The sequence below is a fragment of the Apus apus genome, chromosome Z (genome assembly GCF_020740795.1).
Source record: "Apus apus isolate bApuApu2 chromosome Z, bApuApu2.pri.cur, whole genome shotgun sequence".
NCBI lineage: Eukaryota > Metazoa > Chordata > Aves > Apodiformes > Apodidae > Apus > Apus apus.
In genome coordinates this window covers 61,068,173-61,095,048 of record NC_067312.1, presented here as the reverse complement: position 1 = coordinate 61,095,048, position 26,876 = coordinate 61,068,173, and the positions used below count along the sequence as shown (strand labels likewise).

Below are 26,876 nucleotides of genomic sequence, written 5' to 3'. Positions count from 1 at the left end.
TTCTTTTTTAACAAAACTTAGCTTACAATATGGTAATGTTGGATGAGAAGCCATTCTTCTGACGTTATTAATAGCCTTCTTGAGCATCTGTTCAATATACAAAATAACAGAAAATAATTAAACAATAATACTGAGCAAAAAGTTACTGAATTAGAATAATCAGTCAATGCAGAGAGTTGTTTCCTATCAAAATTCCTCCTGAAAGCAAGTACTGGGTTTAGAAATTCAGACAGAAGTCAGTTTCTTCCAAGAGTAGTGTAGATGTTAATACTTTTGAAGCTTTATACATCTAGGTAAATAGTAACTTTTTGCTTCAGAGATTTATGGATCCAAATATAAACACTCTTTAGACTGCAGTCTTACCTCTTTTCTTGCCAATTCCTTTCTGATTCCATTAAATTTATTGGAATATTCCTGAATATTGTAAGATAAGCAAGAGAGAGGCAGAAGCATGTAAAGAAAGAGGTAAACAAACTTTAACAGAAGTAAAAAAAAAGGAAGAAATATATTTATATTCAAGTTTAGTTAATTTATTGTCATTGATTGAAAAGTGACTATTTGTGGCCATCCAGAATAAGCAATATACCTAGCAGCTGGTAAATAAAAAAAGTCTTAAAAAAGTGATCGTAATTTTGCAAATTAAGATCCAATGGATTTCCAATAGCGCTTTTGCTCCTAAATCCCAAACTTTGATCAAGATTCATTACCAAGAATGCTGTTTTTTTCAGTTGACTAATTGCTAACTGGGAAGAGTTCAATATATGAAGAGGACTGGAGACATGAGGCAACAAAGTTAAAAAAAATAAATAATCAATCTAATTAAATCATAAGTCCAACCCATAACAGGAAAGAAACTGCAGAGATTTTTCATCAGAGAAATGCAATTCTATTCCCCTTGCATGCATCTTCCCTTCTCATTTTTCTATTAATGTACATCAAAGTTAGGTTTTCATTATTTTATTTCCTGTGAGGACTGTCTTTCCTCAGAAAATTGTTGGGATTCAGTTTGCTCATGCATGTATTATTTACCTGACCTTTGAGGGAAAAGAGAGCGTAAGTTTATATTCATGCCAGGCATTAACTTTACATGATAACAAACAGAAGTTTGTTTGTTGAGCACTCACTTTGAACACAGAACCTTGCCACTTACTATGTATCAGTAGCAAGCTGGTATTTAGTTACCTTCACAGAATTATTTAGATTGGAAAAGACCTTTAAGATCATTGAGTCCAACCATGGCTTTTTTTACAATATTTTGCCACTGCTTAGTCACTGAAACAGTAAATAGTGAATAAAGTATTTTAAGTATGTTACTGTCCCTTTGCCTCCAATCATAGCAGAGTGTCAACTAGAAGGGGGTTTTGTTACTTGCTTATTACTAAATATGATCCAAAGAGCTGAAAATATTCTCCAAATTCCCTTGCAGTTTGCAAACAAAAAGGAGGAAAAACACTTGGAAATAACAGAATTTATTTTCTTGCTAAAATTTCACAGGATTTTTATTAGTGGAGCAATTGCAATCTTCTTGATTATATATTGGAAGCAAATTTAGATTTTTAAATTCTCTACACTTTAATATTTTCTGAAGAGAAAGTCTTATGCCTCTGGGTTGCCCAAGTTTGTTTCAAAACACTTTCCTAAAGATAAAAAATATGATCTTCAAATACTTATTTTCCTTTTTTTCTGGAAGTACTTTAAATGACAGGGAAAAAGCTCAACAGTCTGGTAAAACCATACATGCACTGTGAGATTTAGGACAACAGATTATTATATTCTTCAAACACTAGTGTACATACCAATGAGTACATAATTCTAATATTTTGCTCTCTAACCTTGCAGTTTATGTGTAACTGGAAGAACAAATATTCATGCTTATACTATTTCTTCATGAAAATGAAATGCTCTGTTGAGTTTTACAGCTACTAACTTTTACCCAGAAATCATCTTCCTTCATTGAACAAATAAGCATTCATCATGATCTGCTAACTCCTACTGGATTGTGTTTTCTGGAAGTCCAAAAATGTTACTACGAACAACTATACTAATATAAGTCTCTGGTGCAGCATCTCTCATTTGGAAGCCAACTCATTATCAAATGCAAATATTTCCATTATCAATGTAACTGTCATTTGCTACTGCTAGTCATCAGCTTTCCCTTAATAATACTTGATAACTAGAACACTGGACTGCTTTGTTGGAGTTGGGTACTTTGGGCCAAAAGCACAGTAAGACTGAAAAAAGCATAAAACTTGATCCATCAGTTATTAAACTGGTGAATATTGGTGTCAGGGCTTGGAAGACAAGCTGCTGAAGTTTACCTGAGTTTCAAATCTGAGAGTACATATTACTTATTTCATTAAGTACTTCTTAGAAACACCTGTAAGAACCATGTAAACACACTGTACTTGAAGGCTGTGGTGGTGAGCCTCCTTACTTACCTTGTATGACCTGCATACCAGCAAACACTAAGAAGAGTAACAGAAAAACCTTAGAGCTAATAAAATGTTAACTGTCTGAATATCCTAGGTCCAGTCGCTTCCCTTATTGATGGAAGTGAAGCAAAGACAGTAACACTAAAAAGCCAGTTATGGTAAAGAACAGTGGACTGTATCTACTAAATGGGCTGCAAATAATAGAAAAGCAAAGATAGGAACAGAGATCAAAAAGCAGTATCTGAAGGACCAAAGTAACAAATATTAACAACAGAAAGATTTTAAAGTTCATTTTCCTCTAGATCTGAGTCCTTCCACACTAACATTATTTCTGCCCAAGAATGCCTACATCTTCCTTAATTTTCATTGTCCTTCATTCAGTAGCTTTGTCTACTCTTCTACCATCAAACAGTATGCCAAACAAAATTTAGGCCCAAATTTTATCTGCAAACACATTCAACATAAACATAGCCATGTATCTTTAGGTAAGAAACTACATACTAAAATACAAAGTAATGTAAAAATACTTTAAATTAACAGATCATGTAACTACTTATTTGAGAAACACACTAACACAAAAATTATACACGTGTGTATATACATATATAGATATGTAAAAAAATGGAAGTGAGAGGATAAAGTGGCAAAGTTATTAAAAAAATACTTGCACAAGAATGTGATAGAGCCGCAAAATGGGCAACTAGGATCAGTAGGTCCCAAACAGAAGGAAGAAATGTAGGTACTGGCACAACACCCACTTCCAGGTGTGGGTAACATTATTGTTCTTATAATGCTCATTCCTTACTTCTAATAAAATATTTTCAAAAATCAACAATAAGAATTAAAATATGGCTCTTTCAGTCTGCCACTATTTATGGTCTTCCCCTGAGCCACAAAATGCAGCCAAGTCACAGGACTTAATGCATTCAGTTATCCAGGAAAACTAAGTGCAGACAGGCTGAGAGATGAGTGTCTTGTATGACCCTTCCAGCCCACTCAAGTGGCTCCAAATCAGCATCTCCCAGCTAACTAATCACTAGATCTGCATTATTAGAGAGCATCTATGCTGTGTGGGAACTAAGATGTCTATGACCAGATTAGAATTATCATTTGATCTGAATTAAATCTGAGCTAACAGCCTTTTGCTGAGGGCCAAAACGCACTGCACACACATAATCTGTTTCTAAAAGTCAGAGATACCCTTGTGCAAGTGCGACCTGTATGATAAGAATTAATCAGTTTTCTCATGTGGACATAGTCACACTTTACTGTCTGTCCATTACTCTAGCATACTTCAGAAATGTCAAAGAGTGAAACAGATTATCTCCTCAAAAACATGATCTCCAGAACCGAGATATTCAATAATGTGACTAAGAAGAGTTATGGCTAAACTGCATAGCACCTTGAAGAAGAAAGAGCTCACAACAGTTACTGAGACAGTCATCCATCAGCATGATTTGTAGTTTGAAGTATGCACGACGCCTGTAGTTGGTCTTATTTTTGCAGTCCTGCTTTCCTAATTTTTCTTATGAAACCCCAGTTTTTCCCAAATTTATGTTGCTTACTTTCCAGACTTATAATTAATTTCATTTGAAGCCTCTTTCCTGCCAGTGAAATCTGCTTTAGGAGTTCTTCTGCTGTCCCTTCTATCATACATGCTTATACTAATATACAGGATACTACAATGGTACTTTGCATTAAAGCAAAAGTTGATATTTACCTTTGAATAAAACCAGGAATAGTCTGGAACTCAGAACAAAACTTAAGATTACAGTTAAAATAAAAGCTGTGTTGGTATTTCACACAAATATTTCTACCCAATCTTTACAAATTTATATCCTGAAATTGCTTGAATGCATGTTTTTAGATACCAGTTTTTAGTATTTGGCTTTGAGTCATTAAAGAACAATTTAAGCTGCAAATTCTTACTGAACCCTGAGTCTTTATTTTTAAATGTGTATCTTTATTTATGTTTTGTCTTTATTTTTATATTTTAAAGTCTATCTCCAGTAAACATTTATGGCTTGACTAAAAACTCTGCTTGCTTAGCTGGTATATGTTAAATTCTGTGCAGTGTTTTAACCTATTAATCGGATCATAATAAAAAATTCCAGCTCACCTTAATTATACAGAAAAACTACATTTACTTAAATGCTAACTGTAAAATATAACCAGAGGTAGTGAACAGACAAAAGGAGAGAAGTAGATAAAGAGTAAATAAGGCTAATCTTTTGCAAGCAACTTACCACAGATGCACCCCTGCCAGTTTGCGTACTTCCAAGCCAAGGCATATTGATAGGCGTGCCGGGATTACTATGGGTATAAGGAGTGGTTCCCTGAACATTTACCAGATCATCACGAGCATGTATTACTAAGAAATCATCAGCCCTACAAATGAAACAACATTATAAATTAGATTCCAAACAACAACATTAAATCCCATGCTTTGTTACACTGATTTATACACAGTCAAGCTGCAATACTGGAAACATGGAAAGTATACCCTTTATTTTCTATTTCCACATCATCATCAACCCAGGTATAGATTTGTGTAGCCAAAATCGCAGAAACATCTAACTCTTGAATGTCATGACTTGATGCTATTGCAATGCAGTTCCGATTTGCCTGAAAAAAATTAACAAACAAAGGCAGATACAAAAGGAATACTTTAAGGGGTGCTATTTTTTTTATTTTCATGGGTTACAGTACAGTTGTTAACAAAAACATACACTTAATGACCAAACCCAAATACTTATGTCTACAATCTATATACCAAAAGTGCTTAAAGTTGACATTCCATTTTAAAAGTTTAATTGCATCTGGGATAGCATCACACACTATTTTTATTTCACACTGTTCTCAAGCAGCAGTATTTTCTCCTTCCTCTCCTCAGAGGATAAACAAAAGGTAACTTATACTAACATGCTTGCAACCAACCTCACATCCTCCACTTCTTAAGCCTTAAATGGCTAAATAGGAGGAAAAAAGAGGACTTTTTGGTTGTTTTTGACAGCAAAGGAAAAATACTACTATGCACAATCATAAAGAAAAAGTAGAGGCCACCTCTCCCTTCCCTCAATGCATTTGCACAATAGAAAAAAAAAAAAAGACAAGTTGTAGCAGAACTGTTTAATTATGAAAAGATAATTATAAAGAGAATTCAAGCTGTAGCAGGATGTCTGGCAAAGGGTATCTCACCCATTCTCAATGGGAGTACTATCTGTTTATGTGGTGGAAGTACAACAAAATAAGATAATCCTACCTCCTTTATACTCACTTTATTGACTGCAAAAGCAGTAATGATGTCAGACTCTTTGTGGATTATTCGTGCTTTGCCCCCTGGGTATCCCAAATCTGTTTCTATCTGTATTTGAAAATTAAGCATATTAAAAAAAAAAAATACATGTATATATATATATATGCACAACACTACTTTTACTGGAAGTACAAAGACCAAACACTGTATCATATGAAATGTTATGCATTATTTTATTGATTTTAATTCTAAGAAAATATGACAAATAAAACATGGAATCAGGGATGCTGAAAACCAGTAAGGCAACATGCACACCTGGGGTGCTGATAATAAAAAAATCAAGTCCTGATGTTTTATTCTTAAAAAAAATTGCTAAGTCTTTTAATGCTCTTAGCAAACACTTTTCATCACTGAAACTAATGAAATATTCCAAAAGAAAGTGCAGACAAGATCATCAGCAGGAATATAGCCTATCTATTCACCGTTCTCCACAATTAAATAAATCTGGAATCCTGCACAAGCCAGTAGCACAAACTTTTTTACTACTACATTTTTTATTTTTTTCCTTAATGGAAATTAGATCCTTAATGAGATCTAATAATCACAATTAAAGAGGAAGTGGTCAGAGACCTTCTACACGACTTAGACACACACAAGTCTGTGGGACCGGATGGGCTACATCCAAGGGTCCTGAAAGAATTGGCCAATGTGATCCTCAAGCCACTTTCCATTCTTTACCTGAAGTCCTGGCTATCTGGGGAAGTCCCAATGGACTGGAGGGTAGCAAATGTAACATCTATCTATAAGAAAGGCAGACAGGAGAATCCAGGAAACTATAGACCTGCCAGTGTGACCTGGTACCAGGGAAGGTCATGGAGCAGATCATCTTGAGTGTTATTAGAAGATGTATAGAGGATAAGCAGGGCATCAGGCCCAGTCAGCATGGGTTTATGAAAGGCAGGTCCTGCCTGATTAATCTGATGTCTTTTTATGACCTGATGATCTAACTATTGGATGAAGGAAAGGCTGTAGATGTTGTCTATCTGGACCTCCACAAAGCACAGAACTCTCATAAAAAAAAACAACCTGGCTGCTCATGGCCTGGATGAGCACATGATCTGTTGGATCAAGCACTGGTTGGACTGTTGGGCCCAAAGAGTGGTGGTCAATGGAGTCAAATCCAGCTGGGGCCAGTCACAAGTGGTGCTCCTCAGGGCTCAGTGTTGGGACCTTTTCTGTTTAACATCTTTATTGGTGATCTTGATAAGGACATAGAGTGTATTATCAGTAAGTTTGCAGATGACACCAAGCTAGGCAGGAGTGTTGATCTGCATGAGAACAGGGAGGCTCTACAGAGAGATCTGGATAGATTGGACCATTGGGCTAATGTTAATGGTATGGGCTTCAACAAGGTGATTGTCCCCCTGTGCTCAGCACTGGTGAGGCCACACCTGGAGTACTGTGTCCAGTTTTGGGCACCTCAATTCAAGAGAGATATCGAGGTGCTGGAGTGAGTAGAGAGGAGGGCAATGAAGCTGGTGAAGGGCCTAGAGAATAAAGCTTATGAAGAATGCTTGAAGGAGCTGGGAATGTTTAGTTTTAGGAAGAGGAGGCTGAGGGGAGACCTCAACAGTCTGGTTGTTGGTGGTCTCTTCTCACAGGTAATTAGCAACAGCACAAGGGAATGTCTTCAAGCTGCAACAGGGTAGGTTTAAACTGGACATTAGGAAAAAAAAAAATCACAGAAAGAGTGGTTATACACTGGAATAGACTGCCCAAGGAGGTGATTGAGTCACCACCCCTAGATGTGTTTAAGAGTTGTTTGCATGTGGTGTTGGTGGATATGGTTTAGGGGAGAACTTTGTAGAGCAGGGATGATGGTGATCCCAAGGGTCTTTTCCAACCCAAATAGTTCTATGATTCTATAATGTTATATTTGAATCTTGTCTACATTTTTGTATTTCAGAAACACATCTAGATATATGAAAGCACATAACAACTCTGCCAGCACTCTAGTACTTCTGTTCAAAACTTAAGAGCTCAGCATTGAAATATTAAACCGACAGATTACAGACTCCAGACAGCTGTAGTTACAAAACAGTTTTACAGAAAAAAGGCCATTGACAAAAAAAAAGTGATATAAAAATTAAAAACTTAATTATAAATGTAAAATTTTGTATTTTCAAAAACCAAGGAATTATTACAGAATTATGGTTTCCCAGCCTCCCCCTTTCCATTTCTTAATTCTTTGGTCTTCAGAAGATTTAAACAACGATATTTTAGTGGAAAAACAGTAAGATCATGCCATTCAAAGTCTGAAAAAAGTCTGTAGCCAGTGTACACCATGAGGTAGAATACCTTTTTTAAGATTAAAACAAAATTGATACTCTGGTGATCATCTTTATGTAAAATTCCAGTGACAAACACATGCAAACCCATGATCTGTGTTATGGCATAAAAAACCCATATGAAATTAAGATTATTTTTTTCCCCAGTGAATTCCATTTACCTTCTTGCTAACACTGCTTTATCACATAATTAAAAGGTAGCCCAAGGACATCATACTGTGTTCTTATTTCTGTCTTCTCACTAGTTTTGTAAAAGAAAGCCTAAAGATTACAGCATTTGTTGGCGTTTCTAGGCATAGCAGTATACCTTTTCAGTCTCTCATACAAATCTTTCAAGAAAGTTGATATCAAGTTGTTACATGGGTCCATTTGTCACCATCTTAAAACTAAGAGTCAGTGAAAATTTTCATTGCATACATGTAACGTGCTAACAAACTTCTTGAACTTCAGTTAATCCACTTCACTTATTCTCATACTGGTGAAAAATTCGGTATGCACTGTGCTCCCATGGTACTACTTAATTTTTTGTCATTTGGGCAAATCTCATCCACAGCTCTTCACTTGGCATAGCTGTGGAATTTGATCATACATGTTTTTCTTATCTGGTTGCTTCATCCATCTTCCTAAGATACACTTAAGTTTTAGATAGGCTCTTATAACAGAACTAGTTTAACTCAGTCTCTTGCATGCCTGAATTACTAAGTTTGTTTGCTACATCAGCAAAGTTTTTTTTTAAGGGAGATCAGTACCATTTAAAAAAGAAAAAAATTCACAATGATGTAAGGTGTAATTAATTTGAGCATTACTACTGTGTACCTTATTGATGATGGGCTCCTCCACCACAGAACTTTTCATGGTTTCACTGTGCTCCTCTAATGACTTCACCAAGGAAAGAACAACCATAGAACAAAGCGTAAAGGTAAGACATAACAGGCACAGTACCAAGGAAATCCTTAATTCCTTGTTTACTCCAACACAGAACAACTGAAACACAACACCATGTTTGGACACTCAAACATACTTATTTTATGTATGTATTCTGAACTCTATATTCAGTACAGAAGACACTAATTTACCTGTTCTGTACTGTAACAGCATCTTGTCCATTACAAAAGTCAAATTTCTTGGGAAATACAAGGTCTTCACTGACATTTTATCAGCAACAAGAGGATAAAAATAAAGCCAACACACCTGTGCTGTGTAAGGCTGTCAGTGACCCTACTCAGAAATACATAAAGCACATCTAAAATATTCCAAAATAACTTTCCATACAGCATAGAAACATGGCTACATTAACAGAAGATATGATTATAAATGGTGCCTCTTCAAAGGACAAGACAACAGAAACAATTTTCCTTTTAGTCTGCAGTGAACACAATTAGCCAAAAATATTTAAACTAGCTAACATTCTAGTTTTGACAGGACAAAGATTAGCTCATACAGAACTCTGCTGTCATGGTTTTGCTAGTCATGAATACTCTTTTTCTGCTGCAAGTTTAATTTGTTTGGATCTGCTTCTTACTCCTATGTTTCTGCTACTCTGTTTCTTCTGTAACACGAGTTTCTTTTGAATTATTGGAAGTAGAGGTGAGTAAGAAAGGAGTAACTAAGGAGGGAGAAAAAAACCCCAAAGCTCCATTACAGAACTTTAAAACATCTAACTGAATCTGGAACCTGGAATCCAGCTAGACTCTGTGACAATTTATCACGGACAGAAATATTAACTGTTGTATGACCACTTTTCTTATTACAATGGAATAATAACATGATGGAAACCAGTGGATAAACCCAGGAGTACTACGGCAGGAAGAAACTCAAACTTTCATAAATTTGACTGATTAGTTACTGGTTTTAGTCATTGAAATTTCAAAGCTTGTCATTCTTCTATGGAAGTTTTTAGACTGATCTTAATGAAGAGGCCGACCATAGCTAAGTGGTGTTAGTTGTCAGTCTACAGTCATTTTGGTTTTCAATGAAACAATTGACAAAGATTTTTAATATGAAATACTGTATATTTCGAGTCATACCCAAATATATCATCTACTCACTCTAGAAAGTAAACAAGTTAGCCAAATAACTTAAGGAAAAGCTCACAGATTGATGTGAAATATTCTATGCATTTTATATACCACACTAACCTCATTCAGGCATCGCTTCTTTGTAAAAATATTTCTGATAAAGGTTTCCTGGACTTCTTCCTGTTTGACCAAGTATTGCCACAGCCTCTTCACAGACAGTGCAACATGACTGCTGGATCTACAGAAAAAAAGTTAAAATAAATATGTACATAATGTTCATGCTTGTAAAGGACTGCAGTATCTTACATTCCAATCGAGATACAGTTAGAAGGAATGCTGAATCAAAACTACCGCAATCAAAACAGGGTACAAGAACTACTTGGAAGCATTCTGGTACCACCTTGTGGACAAAAATATGTGTAAGAGGAGGTGCAAATGGAAGAAGGAAAAGAACATGCAGTATTTTCACCTCCTATCTTGGGAAAAAAATCTCTTTAAGAGATTACACAACAATGAAGTCAGCACACAGATTATTTTTTAGTCTACATAGCTTCACACAACATGGATAATTTCTGTTCATTACTAATGAGTGCTTCTATCACATGGACAATGAATTACCAACACTTCCTGCTGGGAACACATCATCAGCTGTTTAACACCTCTGAAACAGCCATGACTTTTCAGAAACAAAATCTCAATGCTTGCAGAATCAGATCAGACTTCAATTGTTTATGCTTATCCCTAGAAACTGTATGCTCAAGTAAAACTTGTAAATATAAACACAGCTGCTTATGGCATGCCAAAAACCATCAAACCTTGAATGGCTTTATATACTAAATTAAAAATAACACAAGGCAGTAGATACATGTTAAGCTGTTCCTTTTAATCAACTCAATAACACTGAGTGTCACAATTGTGAGGTATTTCACAAGAAAAAGACAGACTTTCTGTCGATTCTACAACCACAGGTGATATTAAGACTAAAAAGGCAGAAATCTGTTTTTGAAGTAACACTTTAAGAAACTGAGCACACTTTTTTGACTGAATATGGAATTACATGGGAGTCACAACTATACAAATATTAAAATTAGCATGCATTTTAGGGAAATATCCTTATAAGAATGTAATTTAATTCCATCCAAAGCAATTACTTAAGTCACTCAGCCTTAAATATTTCTCAAGAAGAAACTGTCATTCTTTAAAATAACAATATTTTTTCCACAAAGACACTAAAAATTATATGTTAACCATCAATAAAAGAATTTTAAAAATTTAGAAATTTTTGATTGTTTTTCCTGATCTTGCTTTGGACCACAGATGCATGAATATGACGTGTACCCACAATTTCACAATGCATTAAGAATAAATCGAGAAATTAGCTTTATATAGTTATTGAAGTTATGGTCTATGACATGCACTAACAACATAATACTTGGTACGTATTAAAGATAATATAGTCAGTGTACAGAAATTAAGCTCACCTGAATGGAGTGTTTGTAGGCTCAAGTAAAGTTTTATGGCGAAGCAATGCAGGACCAGCAGCTAGGGCATCTTCAGAAGCATGAACTGAAATATAATTTTGAGGCGGACCCCCATATAGCTCAAGACGTCGGAGAAGAACTTGTTCCCAGCGCTGTAGTGTTTTCAAAACTGCATGGCATATTGGGGAGCTAACTGGAAGCTCTACAAAGACAAGTAAACAATAATAAAAAGCCTTCCTTTTTCATTATAATGTCAACAAAGAAAATTTCACAGCTGAAGGCTGAAGTATACTTCAAAGACCTCCAAACTATGATTCATTTAAACCTAAACTTACTGTTTGCAAGTATAAAAATATTAACAGCTTTGCACTTTCATTGCCAAGGACAGACTTCTCTGATGCTGACAGAAATTAAGTACCATGGTACAGATCCTCCGGAAGCTATGTCAAGGCATACGGACAGCAGGCAGGTGATGAGGGAAAGCCAGCATGGTTTCACAAAGAACAAATTGTACCTTACTAATCTGGTGGCACTGTATGATGGACTGGCTGTGCCGGTGGGCAAGGGAAGAACAACCAGTGTCCTCTACTTTTTTGACTTCTATAAAGCTGTTGATACAGTCCCACACATTCTTACCTCTGAACTAGAGTAATATGGATTTGATGATTAATATTGATAATTTACTATTAATTATATAGATAATGGCTATTTGATTGATAAGATATTAGCTGAATGACTGCATCCAAAGCATTGCTGTCAAAGGTTCTATGTCCAAATGGAGATCAGTAACAAGTGGTGTCCTGCAGGGTTGTGTACTGGGATAGGTATTGTTCAATATCTTTGATAATGCCATAGACAACGGTAGGGCATGCACCCTCAGTAAATCTGCAGGTAAAACCAAGCTCAGTGGTGCAGCTGATGCAGTAGAGAGAAAGGATGCCATCCAGAGGGACCCTGACAAGCTTGAGTACTCGGCCCATGCCAATGGGCCTCATGAAGTTCAACAAAGAGCAAGGTCTTGCACATGAGGCAAGGCAATCATCGCTATCAATACAGACTAAGTGACAAATGGATTGAGAGTAGCCCTGCAGATAATGACTTGGGGATATTGATGGATGAAAACTTGGACATGAGCAACAATGTGTGCCTGGGGCCAAAAAAGCTAATAGCATCCTGGGCTGCATAAAAGGACTGGCCAGCAACACAAGAGAGGTGACTCTCCCCTTCTAATCTGTTCTCATTAAACCCCAACTAGAATACCACATAAAGCTCTGCAGCCCCAAATAAAACAAAGACCTGTTGAAGTATGTCCAGAGGAGGATCACAAAAAGAAGTCAAAGAGCTGGAACAGCTCTCCTATGAAGAAAGGCTGAGACACTTGGGACTGCTCAGCCTGGAGAAGAGGAGCTCTGGAGACCCCTTAATGTGTCCCTTCAACAATTAAAGGGGATTTGATCCCTTTAAGCTGATCCAACCCACTCTCTAGAGAGATCTACTGCTTACCAGGGGTTTGCATCACAGTCCCACAGACTATTACCTGCTGCTTCACATGTACATCAGTGATAGAGTCAGGAACAATCTGAAGACCATTGGGAAAGATTAGAGAGCCCCAGGAGCAGCTGTAAAGGACTCGGGCATGCAGGCAGCCTTTTCATCAATCCTCCTGGTGAAAGGGAAAGGGCTTGAAAGGGCCAATTGGATCAATAAATTATTACAGAAGTGCTGTCACAGCCAAGGCTTCAGCTACTTGGGACTCACTTTGAGAAACCTGGTTTCCTGGGCACTGATGGAGTCCATCTCCCAGAGAAGGGGGAGAGCATCTTTGGCCATAGGGTTGCCAATTTAGTTAAGAGGGCTTTAAGCTAGCATTGCTGGGGGAGGAGATCCTCAATTCCATTCCAATTACCGGCCAGTGCCCGTAACAGATGTCCTGGGCCTGGAAAGGGATCACAGGCCAACAGAAGAACACCTGAAATGCAGGATAATGTAATCCCATTCAGTAAGACAGCTTCAATGAGGGAACAACTTAAAAATGTCACTATGCAAACTGCACATAGCATAAGGAACAACAAGGAGTCAGAAATCTGTGCCTGCCTGCAGGGCTACAATGTTACCAGCACCACTGAGACTTTGTGGGATGCCTCCTACAAATGGAGCATGCAAGCTCCTCAAAAAAGGACAGGCAGGACAGAAGAGGATGGGGTGCCACTCTTTATGTCAATCACCAGTCCATGGAGTTCTGCCTGCAGATGGACAAGGAGCTGACTGAGACTTTATGGTTCAGGGATAAAGGGAAGACAGAAGCAGGTGGTATCATAGTGGGGATCTGCTACAGGCCACCTGACCAGGAAGACTGAATGGATGAAGCCTCTTATAGACAGCCAGGAGTACTCCCACATTCACAAGCCTTGGTCCTCATCTCATGGGAGATTTCAGCCACCCCAATATCTGCTAGAGGGGTAACATGGCACAGCATAAACAATCCAGGAGATTCCTGAAATTCATTGATGACAATTTCGTTCTCCAAGTGGTAGAGGAACCAGCAAGAAAAGGTGCTACGCTGGACCTTGTTCTCACCAACAAGGAGGGGCTGGTAGCGAATGTGAAGCTTGAGGGCAGCCTTGGCTGCAGTAGCCATGAAATGGTGGAGTTCAGGATCCTCAGGGAAACAAACAGGGAGCACAGCAAGCTTGCTACTCTAGACTTCAGCAGAGCAGTTCTTGGCCTCTTCAGAGACCTGCTTGGTAGGGTACCATGGGATAAAGCCCTTGACAGGAGAGAGGCACAAGAAAGCTGGTAAATATTCAGGGATCACCTCCTTCAAGCTCAGGAGCAATGCATCTCAAAGAGGAATGCATGCAACAATGCCAGAAAGCCTGCATAGATGAATAAGGAGCTCCTGGACACATTTAGACATAAAAAGAAAGTCTACAGAGCATGGAAGCAAGGACAGGTAGCCTGAGAGGATTACAAAGAAGTTGGCTGAGCAGCAGCCAAGGATCAGGATAGGAAAGGTGACACCCAGACAGAATCAAATCTGACCAGGGACATGAAGGGTAACAGTAAAATCTTCTACAAGTAAGTCAGTGGTAAAAGGAAGACTAGGGAAAATGTGGGCTCTTTCCAGAAGGAAACAAGAGACCTGGTCATGTGGGATATGGAGAAGGCTGAAGTACTCAACCACTTTCTTGCCTCAGTCTTCACAGGCAAGGGCTTTGGCCACACAGTCCAAGTCACAGAAGACAAAGGCAGGGATTACAGGAAATAAGATCTACCCACTATAGGAGAAGAGCAGATTCCAGACCACTTAAAGCACCTAAAGGTACACAAGTCCATGGGACTTGATGAGACCCATCTGAAGTTCCTCAGGGAACTGGTGGATGAAGTTGCAAAGCTGATTTCCAATGTATTTGAGAAGTCTTGGCACTCTGCTGAAGTTTCCACTGACTGGAAAAGGGGAAACATAACCACCATTTTCAAAAAGGGAAAAAAGGAAGACCTGGGGAGCTACATGCCAGTCTGTCTCATGTCTGTGCCCAACAAGGTTATGAAGTAGATTCTCCTGGAAACTATGCTAAGGTACATGGAAAATATGGAGGTGACTGGTGGCAACCAACAGGGCTTCACCAGGGGCAAATCACACCTGAAAAATTTGGTGGCCTTTTATGATGGGGTCACAACATCAGTGGACAAGGGAAGAGCAGCTGATGTCATCTACCTGCACTTGTGCAATGCATCCAACACTGTCTCAGACAACATTTTTGTCTCTGAATTTGAAAGACACAGAATTGATGGAAGGACCACTGAGTGGTTAAAAAAGTGGCTGGATGGTGGCACTCAAAGGGTTGCTGTCAATGGCTCGATGTCCAGATGGAGATCTGTGATGAGTGGTGTTCCTCAAGGGTCAGGACTCAGACAAGCACTGTTTAACATTTTTGTTAGTGACATGGAAAGCGGCATTGAGTGCACCCTCAGCAAGGGCTGCCAACAACACCAAGCAAGCTCTCAGCCTGGAGAAGAGAAGACTCCAGAGAGACCTTACAGCAGCCTTCCAGTACCTGAAAGAAAGCTAGAGAGGGACTTTTTATAATGACTTGTAGCAACAGGAAAAGGGGGAATGGCTTTCAACTGGAACAGGGTGGATTTAGGTTAGACATTATGAGGTCATTTTTCACTAAGATGGTGGTGAGAAACTGAGACAAGCTGCCCAGGGAAGTTGTGGCTGCCCCATGCCTGGAAGTGTTCAAGGCCAGGTTGGACAGGACATTGAGCAGCCTGGTCTAGTGGAACATATCCCTGCCCATGCAGGGGCACTGGAACTAGATGATGTTTAAGGTCCCTTCTAAACCAAATAGTTCTATGATTCTATGAAAATAAGTCTTACAAGAAAGATGCAGACAGACATTTTACCAAGGCCTTAAGTGACAGAAGTAACAGTTTTAAACTAAAAAGAGTAGATTTAGACTAGGTATAAGGTATACCTAGCTTTAAGAAAATGGTGAGACAGTGGTACAGGTTGTCCAGGAAAGTTGTGGATGGCCCCTCTCCAGAAGTGTTCAAGGTCAGGTCAGATGGGGCTTTGAGCAAACTGGTCTAGTGACACAGGTCTCTGCCCACGACAGGAGGGCTGGCCTAGATTTTTTTTAAAGGCCCTTCCAATACAAATCATTCCATGATTCTGTTAAAACAAGTTGTAGGAATGATGTAACTTGAATCACAAAAAACTATAGGCTTTACACCGAGAAATAATTATTGTATGACTAAGAGGCAAAGAAAAAAACTATACAGAGACTTCTGTTAACTACTGAGCATACCTTCCCACCCACTCTCTGTGTTATTTCATAAATATAGTAGTATGATAAACAGTATCAGGAGACTTATTCCTAGATCTTGGAAAAATTAAGAACTTCAGAATTAGAGATAAAGCTACAATAGTTATATTACTCAACATATTACTGATTTTAAATGTGGTTAAGTATGAAAAAACAACTCTGCTGCTTATTACCTGAAAGATCATGTCCAGCCAAAGGGTAGAAACTCTTCAAATTGTGAAGTACCAGTTGAACCATTGCCAATCTCATCAGTGACCAACTAACAAGAAAGCACTAGTAAGTCATTTACTAATAGGAAAATAAATTTATCACTTATTCACTATTAGGATTCAAATTTAGAGCTTTAAATCCTCATTATAAACTGCTAAAAACTACAAACAGGATTTTAGAATATTATAGATACTTTGAATTCAAAGCTGCTATACCATGTATTAATGAGTACAACATTTGTGAAAAATTAACTACCAAGTCTACATAACTCACTGCCATGAAATACCAATCAACTGGTGTATTATGTGAAAAATAAAATGCCAGAAACACAAGCCTAGCCATTGCAGAACATTTTCATTCTAAAGAGTTACTGACCTGTATGAATTTGAATTAGAATGCTCTTGATTATGTGAATTTGATGCAAACACATCTCCATCAACATCATCATCTTCACCACTTTCCAGACTCTCTTCTGAATCATATTCTACTCTACTTTGCGATGGAAGAAAAGGCTAAAAAATTTAAACAATATTCCTTGAGTATTTTCTACCCAACATCCAGTTTTAAATTATCTTTTTAAAAATATGCCATAATGATATTTAATGTTTTTTATAAAGCATCAGGCATATCATCTTAACTATCATTGACATTACTCAAAATTCTAAAGCTGAAAACGAAAGTACTAACATTTTTCCAGTCCTTACTTTGCTACACTTTCATATCAGGCATATCATACCACACACAGGACACAAAAGCTTGTAACTTGTCAGAGAGAAGCCAAAACCACCACTGTATTTTCTCTCTAGCTCTTCCTCTAAGAATAAAGAACATGATTCTAAGACTAAAGAACAAGAAAGTCCTACCTCCTGCCTACAGAGCGCAATATTCCTGGTAAGTCCACCATCAGTGCCCTACTATGTCATTCAGTGTTTGCAATTTATTTTTTTTTGTCCTTGCTCCCAAACTGCTTACATATTTGTCTCACTGATGGCTAATATTTGATATAGAAATGTCCCATAAAACCCCATACTACTATGTAACTTCCTACAAAGAAAGATCTGCCACAGCAGACTTGACAGAAAGCAACACAAATTGATTTCTAGGAAGTATATGTTCATTTCACCCATTTGAAACAGATGACGACAAGCCTCTCAGATTTCCTTTTTAATCTAACTTGTTGATCCATAATTAGCTATACATTTGTATTCTGCAACTGTAAAAAGCAACATGTTTCCAGCATTATCTGAAAAAAAATAAATTAATGTCATAACTACAGCTTAGGAAAGGTATTTCAAAAATACCTACAGGAAATGTTTTAGAAAAAGCTAAACAGGAGTAATAAAAAAGGCAACTTCTATCACACATTTAAATCAATACCTAGAATACTGACTGAGAAAAACTACCATTCCAGATGTCATAGATAGTACTTAACTGTCATAAATGAAAAAAAATTACCTTTGCAATGAAATAGTCCCAGATGCTAAGCTCAGGAGGAATAAATCTTTCTTTGTAAGATGGAGATTCTTGGTCTACTAATGGCAATGCAGGCAACTGAGAACTTTCTTTTGGAGAGGTTTTTGATGAAAGCCTGTAACGTTTTTGTTGTTTCTCTCCATCATCTACAGAGAAAGAAAATAAAGTATGTTTCTTCAAATTGTCTGGTACACCTCTCCACTGCTTTTAATACAAAGCTTTCTGAGAGAAAGTTAAAATCTTCCTCATTACAAATGTTCAGAATTTTATATTAATATGTCTTGAGCAAATAAGCAAAGAGAGTGTTAATCCTCAAATATACAAAGCTAGTACATAACTGGAACTCCAGAAGGGGAAAACGTCCAGCACAAATAATAAAAAATAGCCAAGTATGCCCATCACTGCATTAGAAGTTTTTTTCCTACAACAAAGATGACAAATATTGTTGCTCAAGCAATAATACTGAGAAATGAAATTACTTTAATAAGCACTACTGAATATACTGATTATGATTTATTTTTAAAACAAGCCAGCAGTCTCATCTTTCCAAATATGTAGTGCAAATATCTAAGCTCACCACTCTTACTCCAAGTCTTAACTCCATGTCTCCTTTCAGAGGAGGTCTGTACTTCCTTCTAAATGGTACAATTCTGATAAAAACATACAACCTGACAATGTAATTCTCCAGCAAATACAGAAGATCCCATTTTAACTAACAGAATCCAATATATACTTTATCAAACATGGAAGGACTAATTATTTGTAACAATATTCTAACTCCTAGGAGTTGAGAGATCCCCTCACTTCCCCTAACATTGGATCTTTTTAAAATAGGAAGTGTCTACAAGAGATTTGTTTGAATTATATTATTGCTGATTACAATACTCAAGGAAACAGCTTATCCAGGCTATTAGAAATATCTTAATGCACTTACATAACAAATGAACAAACAAGAAGCCTCTTTTCAGATTGCCTATTTTCTTGTTAATTAAGAAGTATCAATTTCACAAACACGGAAAAACTAATAGCTTACTTAAAAAGAGGCTCACACAATGATCTGATAAACTGAAATTATTCTGGTTCTCAGTAGATTAATTGTATTCCAGTACAGCCAACATTTTTTGTAACATTGACCAAAATACCACATTTTCCCAAGGATTTTAAAAAGTATTTTTGACCACTTACAGAAATGACCCTTACTACTACTACAAGCAGCTGAACTACAAAATAATTTATACATAGGACCTAATAAAAGCTGAAGATAACATCTCATCTTTCATATTGAAACTGGGATATTTTAACAGTTTGTGTTGCACTACTATATTTTATAATATTTTGGGTTTTTTCCTGTCAGGGATATTAGTTGAAATTCACTTACCTGTACTAAAAGTCATAAACATAACAGCTGCAGTACAAATGCATTTTCATTTAATTATTTAAAGCTCATCAGCTAAGAAAGAGCATGCACATGCATCACTGTATGAATTTTTAGCAATTGCTTGGACAAAAGAAAAAAAAAAGAAATTCACTAGGCATGAAGTAAGGAGCAAATGTTGCATGATACAGAAATAAGCAAGTATATGCTTCCAAGTTATTCTCCTAAGCAGAAATCAAAAATCAAATACTTTGGTTTAAACCAGTACTTTTTTCCATTTTGTTGGATTATTCTTTGTATTTTTAAAAACACTGCTGGCTAGCCATTGGGAAAAAATGCAATATTTAAGGCAAATGAAAGTTTGCCTACTAATTGCCAATGTAACTTTTTTCCTAAAAAGTTAAAAAATTAACAAATTCATTAGAAATCTGACTGTGTAATTTGAGATCACCAATTACACTAACTTTAAAATTATCTAATTTCTAGTTAAAATTATTTGTGTTTTTTGCAATCAAAACTTTTATCTTTGGTCTCATTTCACTTCTAAGACACAGATAAAATTATGTTATTTTCCAAGAATACTGGAATATTTCCAAGAAGGAAAATGCTTCTATTTCTGCCAAGATCTAAAACATGCAATAATATTGAAAAGACCTGTTGCCTGCATCATCTCACTTCCACCTTCCCAGGAAGAGCTAAAAGGTAGATCTCTTATGATTTCCAAAAAAGCTAAAACGCAAGTCAGAATGAGTGTGTTTTATTTAAAGCTGTGAGCAAGCACGAAGCATCAACAGCCAACAACCTATGAAAAATGCAAGTTCTCATTAAGAGAGGTAAAATTATGAAGTCCTCCTCTTAGAAAAGCATCACTCTTGATTACAGGCATCAACAAATATCAGCACTGCTGAAGACGAGAACAGAGCAGAATGACAGAGACATGACAAAGAAACACTGACGTTGAATCACACTTCAAATCATTTTAGTAACTGTGAAGTTCTGCATGGTTTTCTGTAATTCTTTGGGAAGCTATGAAAGCCAACTAGAATAGCAGCCCAGTGAAAGGCGACACAGCTAGACATTTCCAAAAAATAGTTTGCATTTTGCAAGGTTACTAATCCTTAAGTTTTCAACATGGTAGTCTGGTTGCTCATGGTCAATAGCTTATATGGCTGAGGTGATTAATTTAATGAATTAACACACAACAGTAGCAACTGTAATTAAATTCCATAAGCTGCAGTTTAATTACTATATGTATACAAAACTGTAAATTCCTTGTATTTATACACCATTTAAGTATATACTGAATTCTCAGATGTTTCTGAAGATATTATATATATTGTAGGCATTTCAATCAATGGTGAACAGAAACCTCTCAAAAAGTAGATAAACAAAATACTTGGTGTCATACACAAGCTTTGTTGACATTTCATGTTCTGACCATCTAAGCGTTTTTCTACGGAGCTAAAATCACTCTATTCATTGCATCATTCACAGTGCAAAAACATCAAGTCAAACTTCCGTTCTGTTTTAACGGCTGACGTAAACAAGAATAAGACAGTACTAGTGAGAAGAGGAAGACTTTAATATACAATAGAAAGGCCACACATCTAATGAAGTTCTCAGTACTCCTAAGTACTTTAAGAAAAGAAGCCCATCATTGCAGTTTCTAATTCTGAGCTGGAATTCAGGACAGTTTTTCTGCCACTGATATCAAAGTTTCCATTACTAACAATAACATGGAATTCTGCATTAGCAGGAGCAGTTTGGCATGGCTGTTGTACGTTCTTACAAAAGCAAGTATGACTTAAAACTTAAGGAATATATACTCTTTTAAGGTGTTCAGAGATTAAGCCATTCCTAGTCTAAGTATGAAGACTATTACTGTTGTTTCTGATTCACAGGTGAAACTGAGTAGCACATATGTAGCACTGTTAGATCTAGTCTGAAGGACTACTCATTCAAGTTCAGTTTTTGTTGTTGCTTTGTTTTAGATTCTGGATGAAACCTACCTCACAGTACATACAGCAAGCAGACAAACGCAATAGTTCTAAGGGTTTATTTTTAATTTGCAATTACCTAAGGAAAACTTGAACAAACACTAACTTAAACGTTTGCTTAGATGATCTGTTATTTTAAGTCAGACATTTATGAAATCCATAATGGTAGTATGGTTTCTAGATTATGACTGATGATTTGTGGAGAGTAAACAAAAGCTATATATTCATTCAGAGGACCTAACATGAGACATATATGTGAACGACTGACAACAGTTCACTGGAAGAAGCATTTCAGTCACTTCTCAGTGTTCTAGGTGTCAGAAGAAAAAGCAAGAGATAACTGTAAAGGCACAAAAACACATAGCTGATTTAGTAATCTGACTCCTCTGGTTCACTGGGAATCAATTTTTATCTTTTTTCTTTCATTTAAAGTGACAGAGAAATATGTTTCTTCAAAATTCTTTCCCACAAATCTGCTCTAGATAAAGCATCAAAACCAAGTAACAGGTCTACAGAATCCTAGAATTATGTAGGTTGGAAGGGACCTGGTCCAACCCCTTGCTCAGAACAGAGCTGATCTAGGTGATGGCCTAGTTTGTTAAAGTTTTGAATTAACAGTGAAGATGGAGACTTGACAAATCCTCTAGGCCCATTTTCCAGTGTTTGATTATTCCTACAAATTACTATTTTTAAAAATCGCCTCTTCCCTTAAATTTTCTATTTCAGCTTCTTGATTCTTCCAGTATCAGTTTTACTAATCCTGCAATCAGCCAGCATTCATTTTTAAGAAAAACATGCAGTATACAGGCATGTAGTATATATTTTTTTTTAAGTAGTAGCAGCAGAATTACCACACCTCACTATACAGTTACTGATGCCTAGGAAACTTGAAATTCACAACAAAAGCCAGTTATGCCTTCCAACAATTCTGATATGGCAAATATATATACCTTAAGAAAATTATAATGAGAAATATTTCTTTGATACCACAGAGAAAACCTATCAGATGTACAATAAGAAATCACTTTTTAGTAAAGATCTCTACTCTGAAAATACTTTTCTAAAAAAGTTGGTATTTTAACAGAGCACATTTTCAGTTTTCCTTAAATATGAAGACATTTTAATATGTAACAAATATATAATAGCAATAATAACAATATATGCATTAAAATCATATCAGTTAGGTACTATTTTTTATGTATGTATGTTCAGATGTGATGGAGAAAGTCACCATGGTTTAAGTAAATTTCTTTTCACAAAATCTTCCTTTGAGAAAATTAGATGATCTGTAGGATTGTTGCTCTTGATTTTATAGAAGTCTAACTAAATTATTAAGCACAAATCTGCACCAAAAAGATAAGAATCTCATTATTACCAGAATTAATTCTGGACCTTAGGATAACTTATCATCTTCTGAATTTAAAACCTGAAGGCTGTTTGCATTTCTAAAGGTTTATCAGACTATCAAAATTGAGTATCAACACCTTTTCTTTGTAATGTCTAGAATGAACACTTATGAAACCCACATGCATAGTAATGTTTATACTCAAAAAGCAAAACACGCAGCTCTCCAACAAAGATATGAAACACTTCTGATCCTTCCAAACCATGGTCAAAAGTAATTTTATATTTAATATTGATTTCAAGTGAATTGTAGTAAGAATACAATAGCACTGCCAATTTTCTTTTTTTAAAAGGCCCAATTCAACTGGTGCTTTAATTACAAAACTTTGCTTTAAATTTTGATGTCATGGCTTGCAAACAGAAGTTTTTCTGTCTTTCTACATACGCAAAAAAAAAAAAAAAATCACACATAGCAAACTGCATGTAGAGGCCTAGTACTAAATCTAGCGTCTTGCCTGAACATTTGGTAGGACTATGAGTATTGAAGGCAGTAAGGGATTTGGAAAACCCCACGCATTCCATGGAGAACACTACTACCTGATGTGGGCTAGGCATTGTGAAGTGCCTACCTGCCAAAGAAAGAAAACATACTGTATTTGTAAAACAAGAATATATTCCTGTTATAAGAGAATTGGAAAGCTTTAAAATTAACATTAAAACCTAGGCTGTTATAGTACTGACATTTCTCTCTTAAAATGAACTTAACCCCTTTGCATTACAGCAGTTGTACTACTTGGAAACCTTATTTCAACAGCATTCACATCTGCTCCATACTCTCTTCTACACAGTATCTATGCCAACAATTTTAGATCCTTGTACTTCTTTGGAGATACAAAAACACTGAATTCTTGCTGAACACGAACTATTTAAAGCTATTACTCTTAAGCTTTCAGCAGTCATATCATTTTCTTTAAAAACCCAGAAGACAAGTATACATAAAGCAACAGAACTAACCAGTTTTCGTCTTTAATTGCAGTTGTCCTTTGCTGGGCGTATGAGCTCCTCCTCCAAAGATAGCAGACCACATTTTGCTGTTAAGTGGATGAGCCATAATTCTATACAACTCATTGCTAGAATGTGTTGCTAGACCATGGATGAACAGACTCAGATAAACCGCAGTTAGAATTTCACAAAGTAAAACTGTGAGACCTGGCTGGGCCTCCTCACCAGCAGAATTCAGAAGACGTATTAGAGCTGTTATTCCTGTATATGAAAAATAAAATTTTAAAAAGGAAAAATTTTGAAAACCATATATGTATGTGTGAACATACTTTGGATTATCATGGGCATTTTGATTGGTAACCTACATTATTTATTATCTGATAGTGTAGAAAAATTCGAAGTCTTAGAGGAAACTGAAGACTCTAGGGGAAACTGGCATGCTATTTTTTTTTTTAACAACTTATTATAGATATTCTGTTTCATATTTTAGACTATCAATTAAAGAACTACATGGCAACTTTTCAAAAATCAGAGGGGGAAAAGCAGTCAAATTTTGGGATAAATCTTAAATAAAATACTGGCAGCTTTAATCAACTCCCTGATTCTGAACTCTGTGATACAACATTCAGTTAAATTACTTATATGAGTCTTTCTTGAGTCTCCTCATGTTTCAAGCTCTCTTTTCTGGCTCCTCAGTTCTTTCCACAAAGTGTTAGCTAGTGGCTCACAGTATATTTAATATATAGCACCCAAATCCTACACTTAAAATAAAAATACTAACATTCTCATTGGCTTTCATGTGGTGCTAGTTTCACCAGTAACGTTTATGACTTGAGCATAACACTGTACGCTGAAATGCTGTGTTCTCACTTTACAGTGAGATCATGGGCATCAGACTTGGAACTATGCACTGACAAGCATTCCTTCATCAAGTACTAAACATCTTACAGTGTTTTTAAGCTCCCACAAAATGTTGTAGAGTTTCAGATGTGGTGCCAACTTTGTCACTTTGTGCCCATAAATAAAAATACAAACAGAAGTGATCAAAGGAAAAAAACAACAGCAATAAAATCCAAAAAAAACCAAACACGAAAACACGAAAAAAAACCGCCAAAAAAGCCCACAAAAAAAAAAACCAAACCTGAGAAATCAGTTCAAAGTTTTGTTACCTATAAGCACCACTGCTAATACTCCCTTGTATTATTAATTAGAAATTTAACACTGCAACTGATGAAATAAGAAGAAAACAGATGACAATCTGATTTTTTACTAAAATCTGTAGATTCAGTGACAGAACACTTTGCAGAAAAGAAAAAACGGGATAGTATCAAACACAAAGATTGCTTCAGGTTCTGCTGATTTTTTAATGCAAAATTTTCTTACTGAATAAACAATACCCATAATATTAAAGCATATTGCTTTGTTATGCTTACATTAGTTAGTGCTGCAAACTAAAGCCCATACAAACATCTACTATGTAGCTTACACTACCTCTAGTCTCACCAATGTGGCTTCACTAGCATAGATCCCAGTTCATGTTAAGACTTAGTCCTATGTGGGTTTTAGAGCTACTGAAAAGCTTAATTCATTACAAAGTTCTCATTGTCAAAAGTTTCAAGATAGTTCAAAAGTTGTATATAAGCACTAATCATCCTGAGATGGATCACAAACTGAGATAGCCTTTGAAGTCCTTTTCAGAAGTAGAATAATGGGGAGATTGATTTGTTCCCTGCAGGCTGAGCAAGCAGAGCACATGACAACACTTTACCTTACTTTTTGTTTACTTGCTCTTTACTAGAGCCCCCCCCCAACATTTTTTAGCATGAGAAAGCAATATAAATCAATTTGACTTAGTAAATGACCAGAATTACTAGCTTACAGCTTTTGAAAAATGAAGACAACATTTTATTATAAGAACTTGTTTTTACCACACAGCTGTTAGAAACACTACTAGAAAGTCCAAAGCACAACTACATTCTCTTACAGTGGATCCACACAACTAAGTTTTCCTTAAGAGGAAAGAAACAAATCAACTCTAGATACCTGGCCACTGAGCAGGCGATGTATTGGGAGTCACTGTTTCTTCTAGGCTTGTTGTTCTTAGAGAATGGCGCTGAGTTAACAGCACTGTCTGATACACTGTTCCAGTAAACTGATTTGCTTGAAATGAGCTGTGAAATAGAAAAGTGGAATGTTGTATTTATTAAAAAATCTAAAACTACTAAAGTGATAGCCTTTTCTAGTTGTAGGCAGGTGTGAGCACTGCCTTCTGGTGCACTATATTTTATACCGTAACCATAGTGAGACAGGATATAGACCATTCTCTAAGAAGTACTTTTTCATGGAGCTTTACCTGTAGCTGTGGCCATCACAAAGACACTGGTAGATGCAAGCAGAGAGTGATGCTGCTAAGGTATGCATTATGTATATCTGTAAGACAGTTTTATAGAACATATTGCACTGATTAGTATTGTAGCCTTTCATGTATACAGATGTGTAACAGTGGAACAAGCACTGAATATGAAAGTATAAGCTTTTATGGCAAAAAACACTTAAAAGCCACCTTCTCTTCAGAATTAACTGCAGATAAATCAATTTGTGTTGCAGTTAAGTAGATGGGGGAATACTCATCCCACCAACCCATGGGATCTAACACCTACAAAACTTCAGGAAAGATTCAGCCTAACACCATAGGTTAGGTTTCCAGTACAAGGTTAAATACAGAAGAAATCTTACAGAAGCATAGCTTTAAAAAAAAACAACTGTATTTTACTGTATGAACTTACATGCTGTTTCACCAAAAAAAGTCTGAAATTACTTCACTTTGCTGACAGTTTCATACTTTAAAACTTAGTTTTACTTAGGTCTAGGATTGAAATGTAGAGTTTACCATTAATATAACAGAAGTAATGATTATATTGTCATAAAGACAAATGTCAAACTGATAGTGCAGTACAACATGTTTTCCATAACAGATGTCATCTTGGACAAATACCCAGTGCTGAGAGAGGCCAATCTACTTCAGCTTGTTGAAACAGATCTACAGCAGCTCAGCAATAAGTTATCATCAGTGGAAGTCATTTTAGTCCACGTAAGTACTATGGAGAA

The 26,876-nt window shown here is 36.4% G+C and overlaps 1 protein-coding gene across 5 annotated transcripts in view; it reads right to left on the bottom strand.

The window, feature by feature from the left end:
• Positions 1 to 26,876, bottom strand: part of DMXL1 (Dmx like 1) — an 83,561-nt gene that overhangs the window by 8,734 nt on the left and 47,951 nt on the right. For 2 of the 5 annotated variants that reach the window (XM_051641922.1, XM_051641923.1), the window contains exons 26-40: positions 26,122 to 26,198; positions 25,812 to 25,939; positions 23,781 to 24,029; positions 23,282 to 23,395; positions 18,033 to 18,196; positions 16,953 to 17,089; positions 16,541 to 16,626; positions 11,536 to 11,737; positions 10,175 to 10,292; positions 8,853 to 8,915; positions 5,710 to 5,796; positions 4,936 to 5,057; positions 4,679 to 4,820; positions 364 to 414; positions 27 to 87 (exon numbers count right to left, since the gene is read on the bottom strand). In XM_051641922.1, coding sequence (XP_051497882.1) covers positions 27 to 87; positions 364 to 414; positions 4,679 to 4,820; positions 4,936 to 5,057; positions 5,710 to 5,796; positions 8,853 to 8,915; positions 10,175 to 10,292; positions 11,536 to 11,737; positions 16,541 to 16,626; positions 16,953 to 17,089; positions 18,033 to 18,196; positions 23,282 to 23,395; positions 23,781 to 24,029; positions 25,812 to 25,939; positions 26,122 to 26,198 — 1,801 coding nt within the window. The remainder of the gene's footprint in view (positions 1 to 26; positions 88 to 363; positions 415 to 4,678; positions 4,821 to 4,935; positions 5,058 to 5,709; positions 5,797 to 8,852; positions 8,916 to 10,174; positions 10,293 to 11,535; positions 11,738 to 16,540; positions 16,627 to 16,952; positions 17,090 to 18,032; positions 18,197 to 23,281; positions 23,396 to 23,780; positions 24,030 to 25,811; positions 25,940 to 26,121; positions 26,199 to 26,876) is intronic. The other 3 variants (XM_051641924.1, XM_051641925.1, XM_051641926.1) reach the window with 3 other exon arrangements.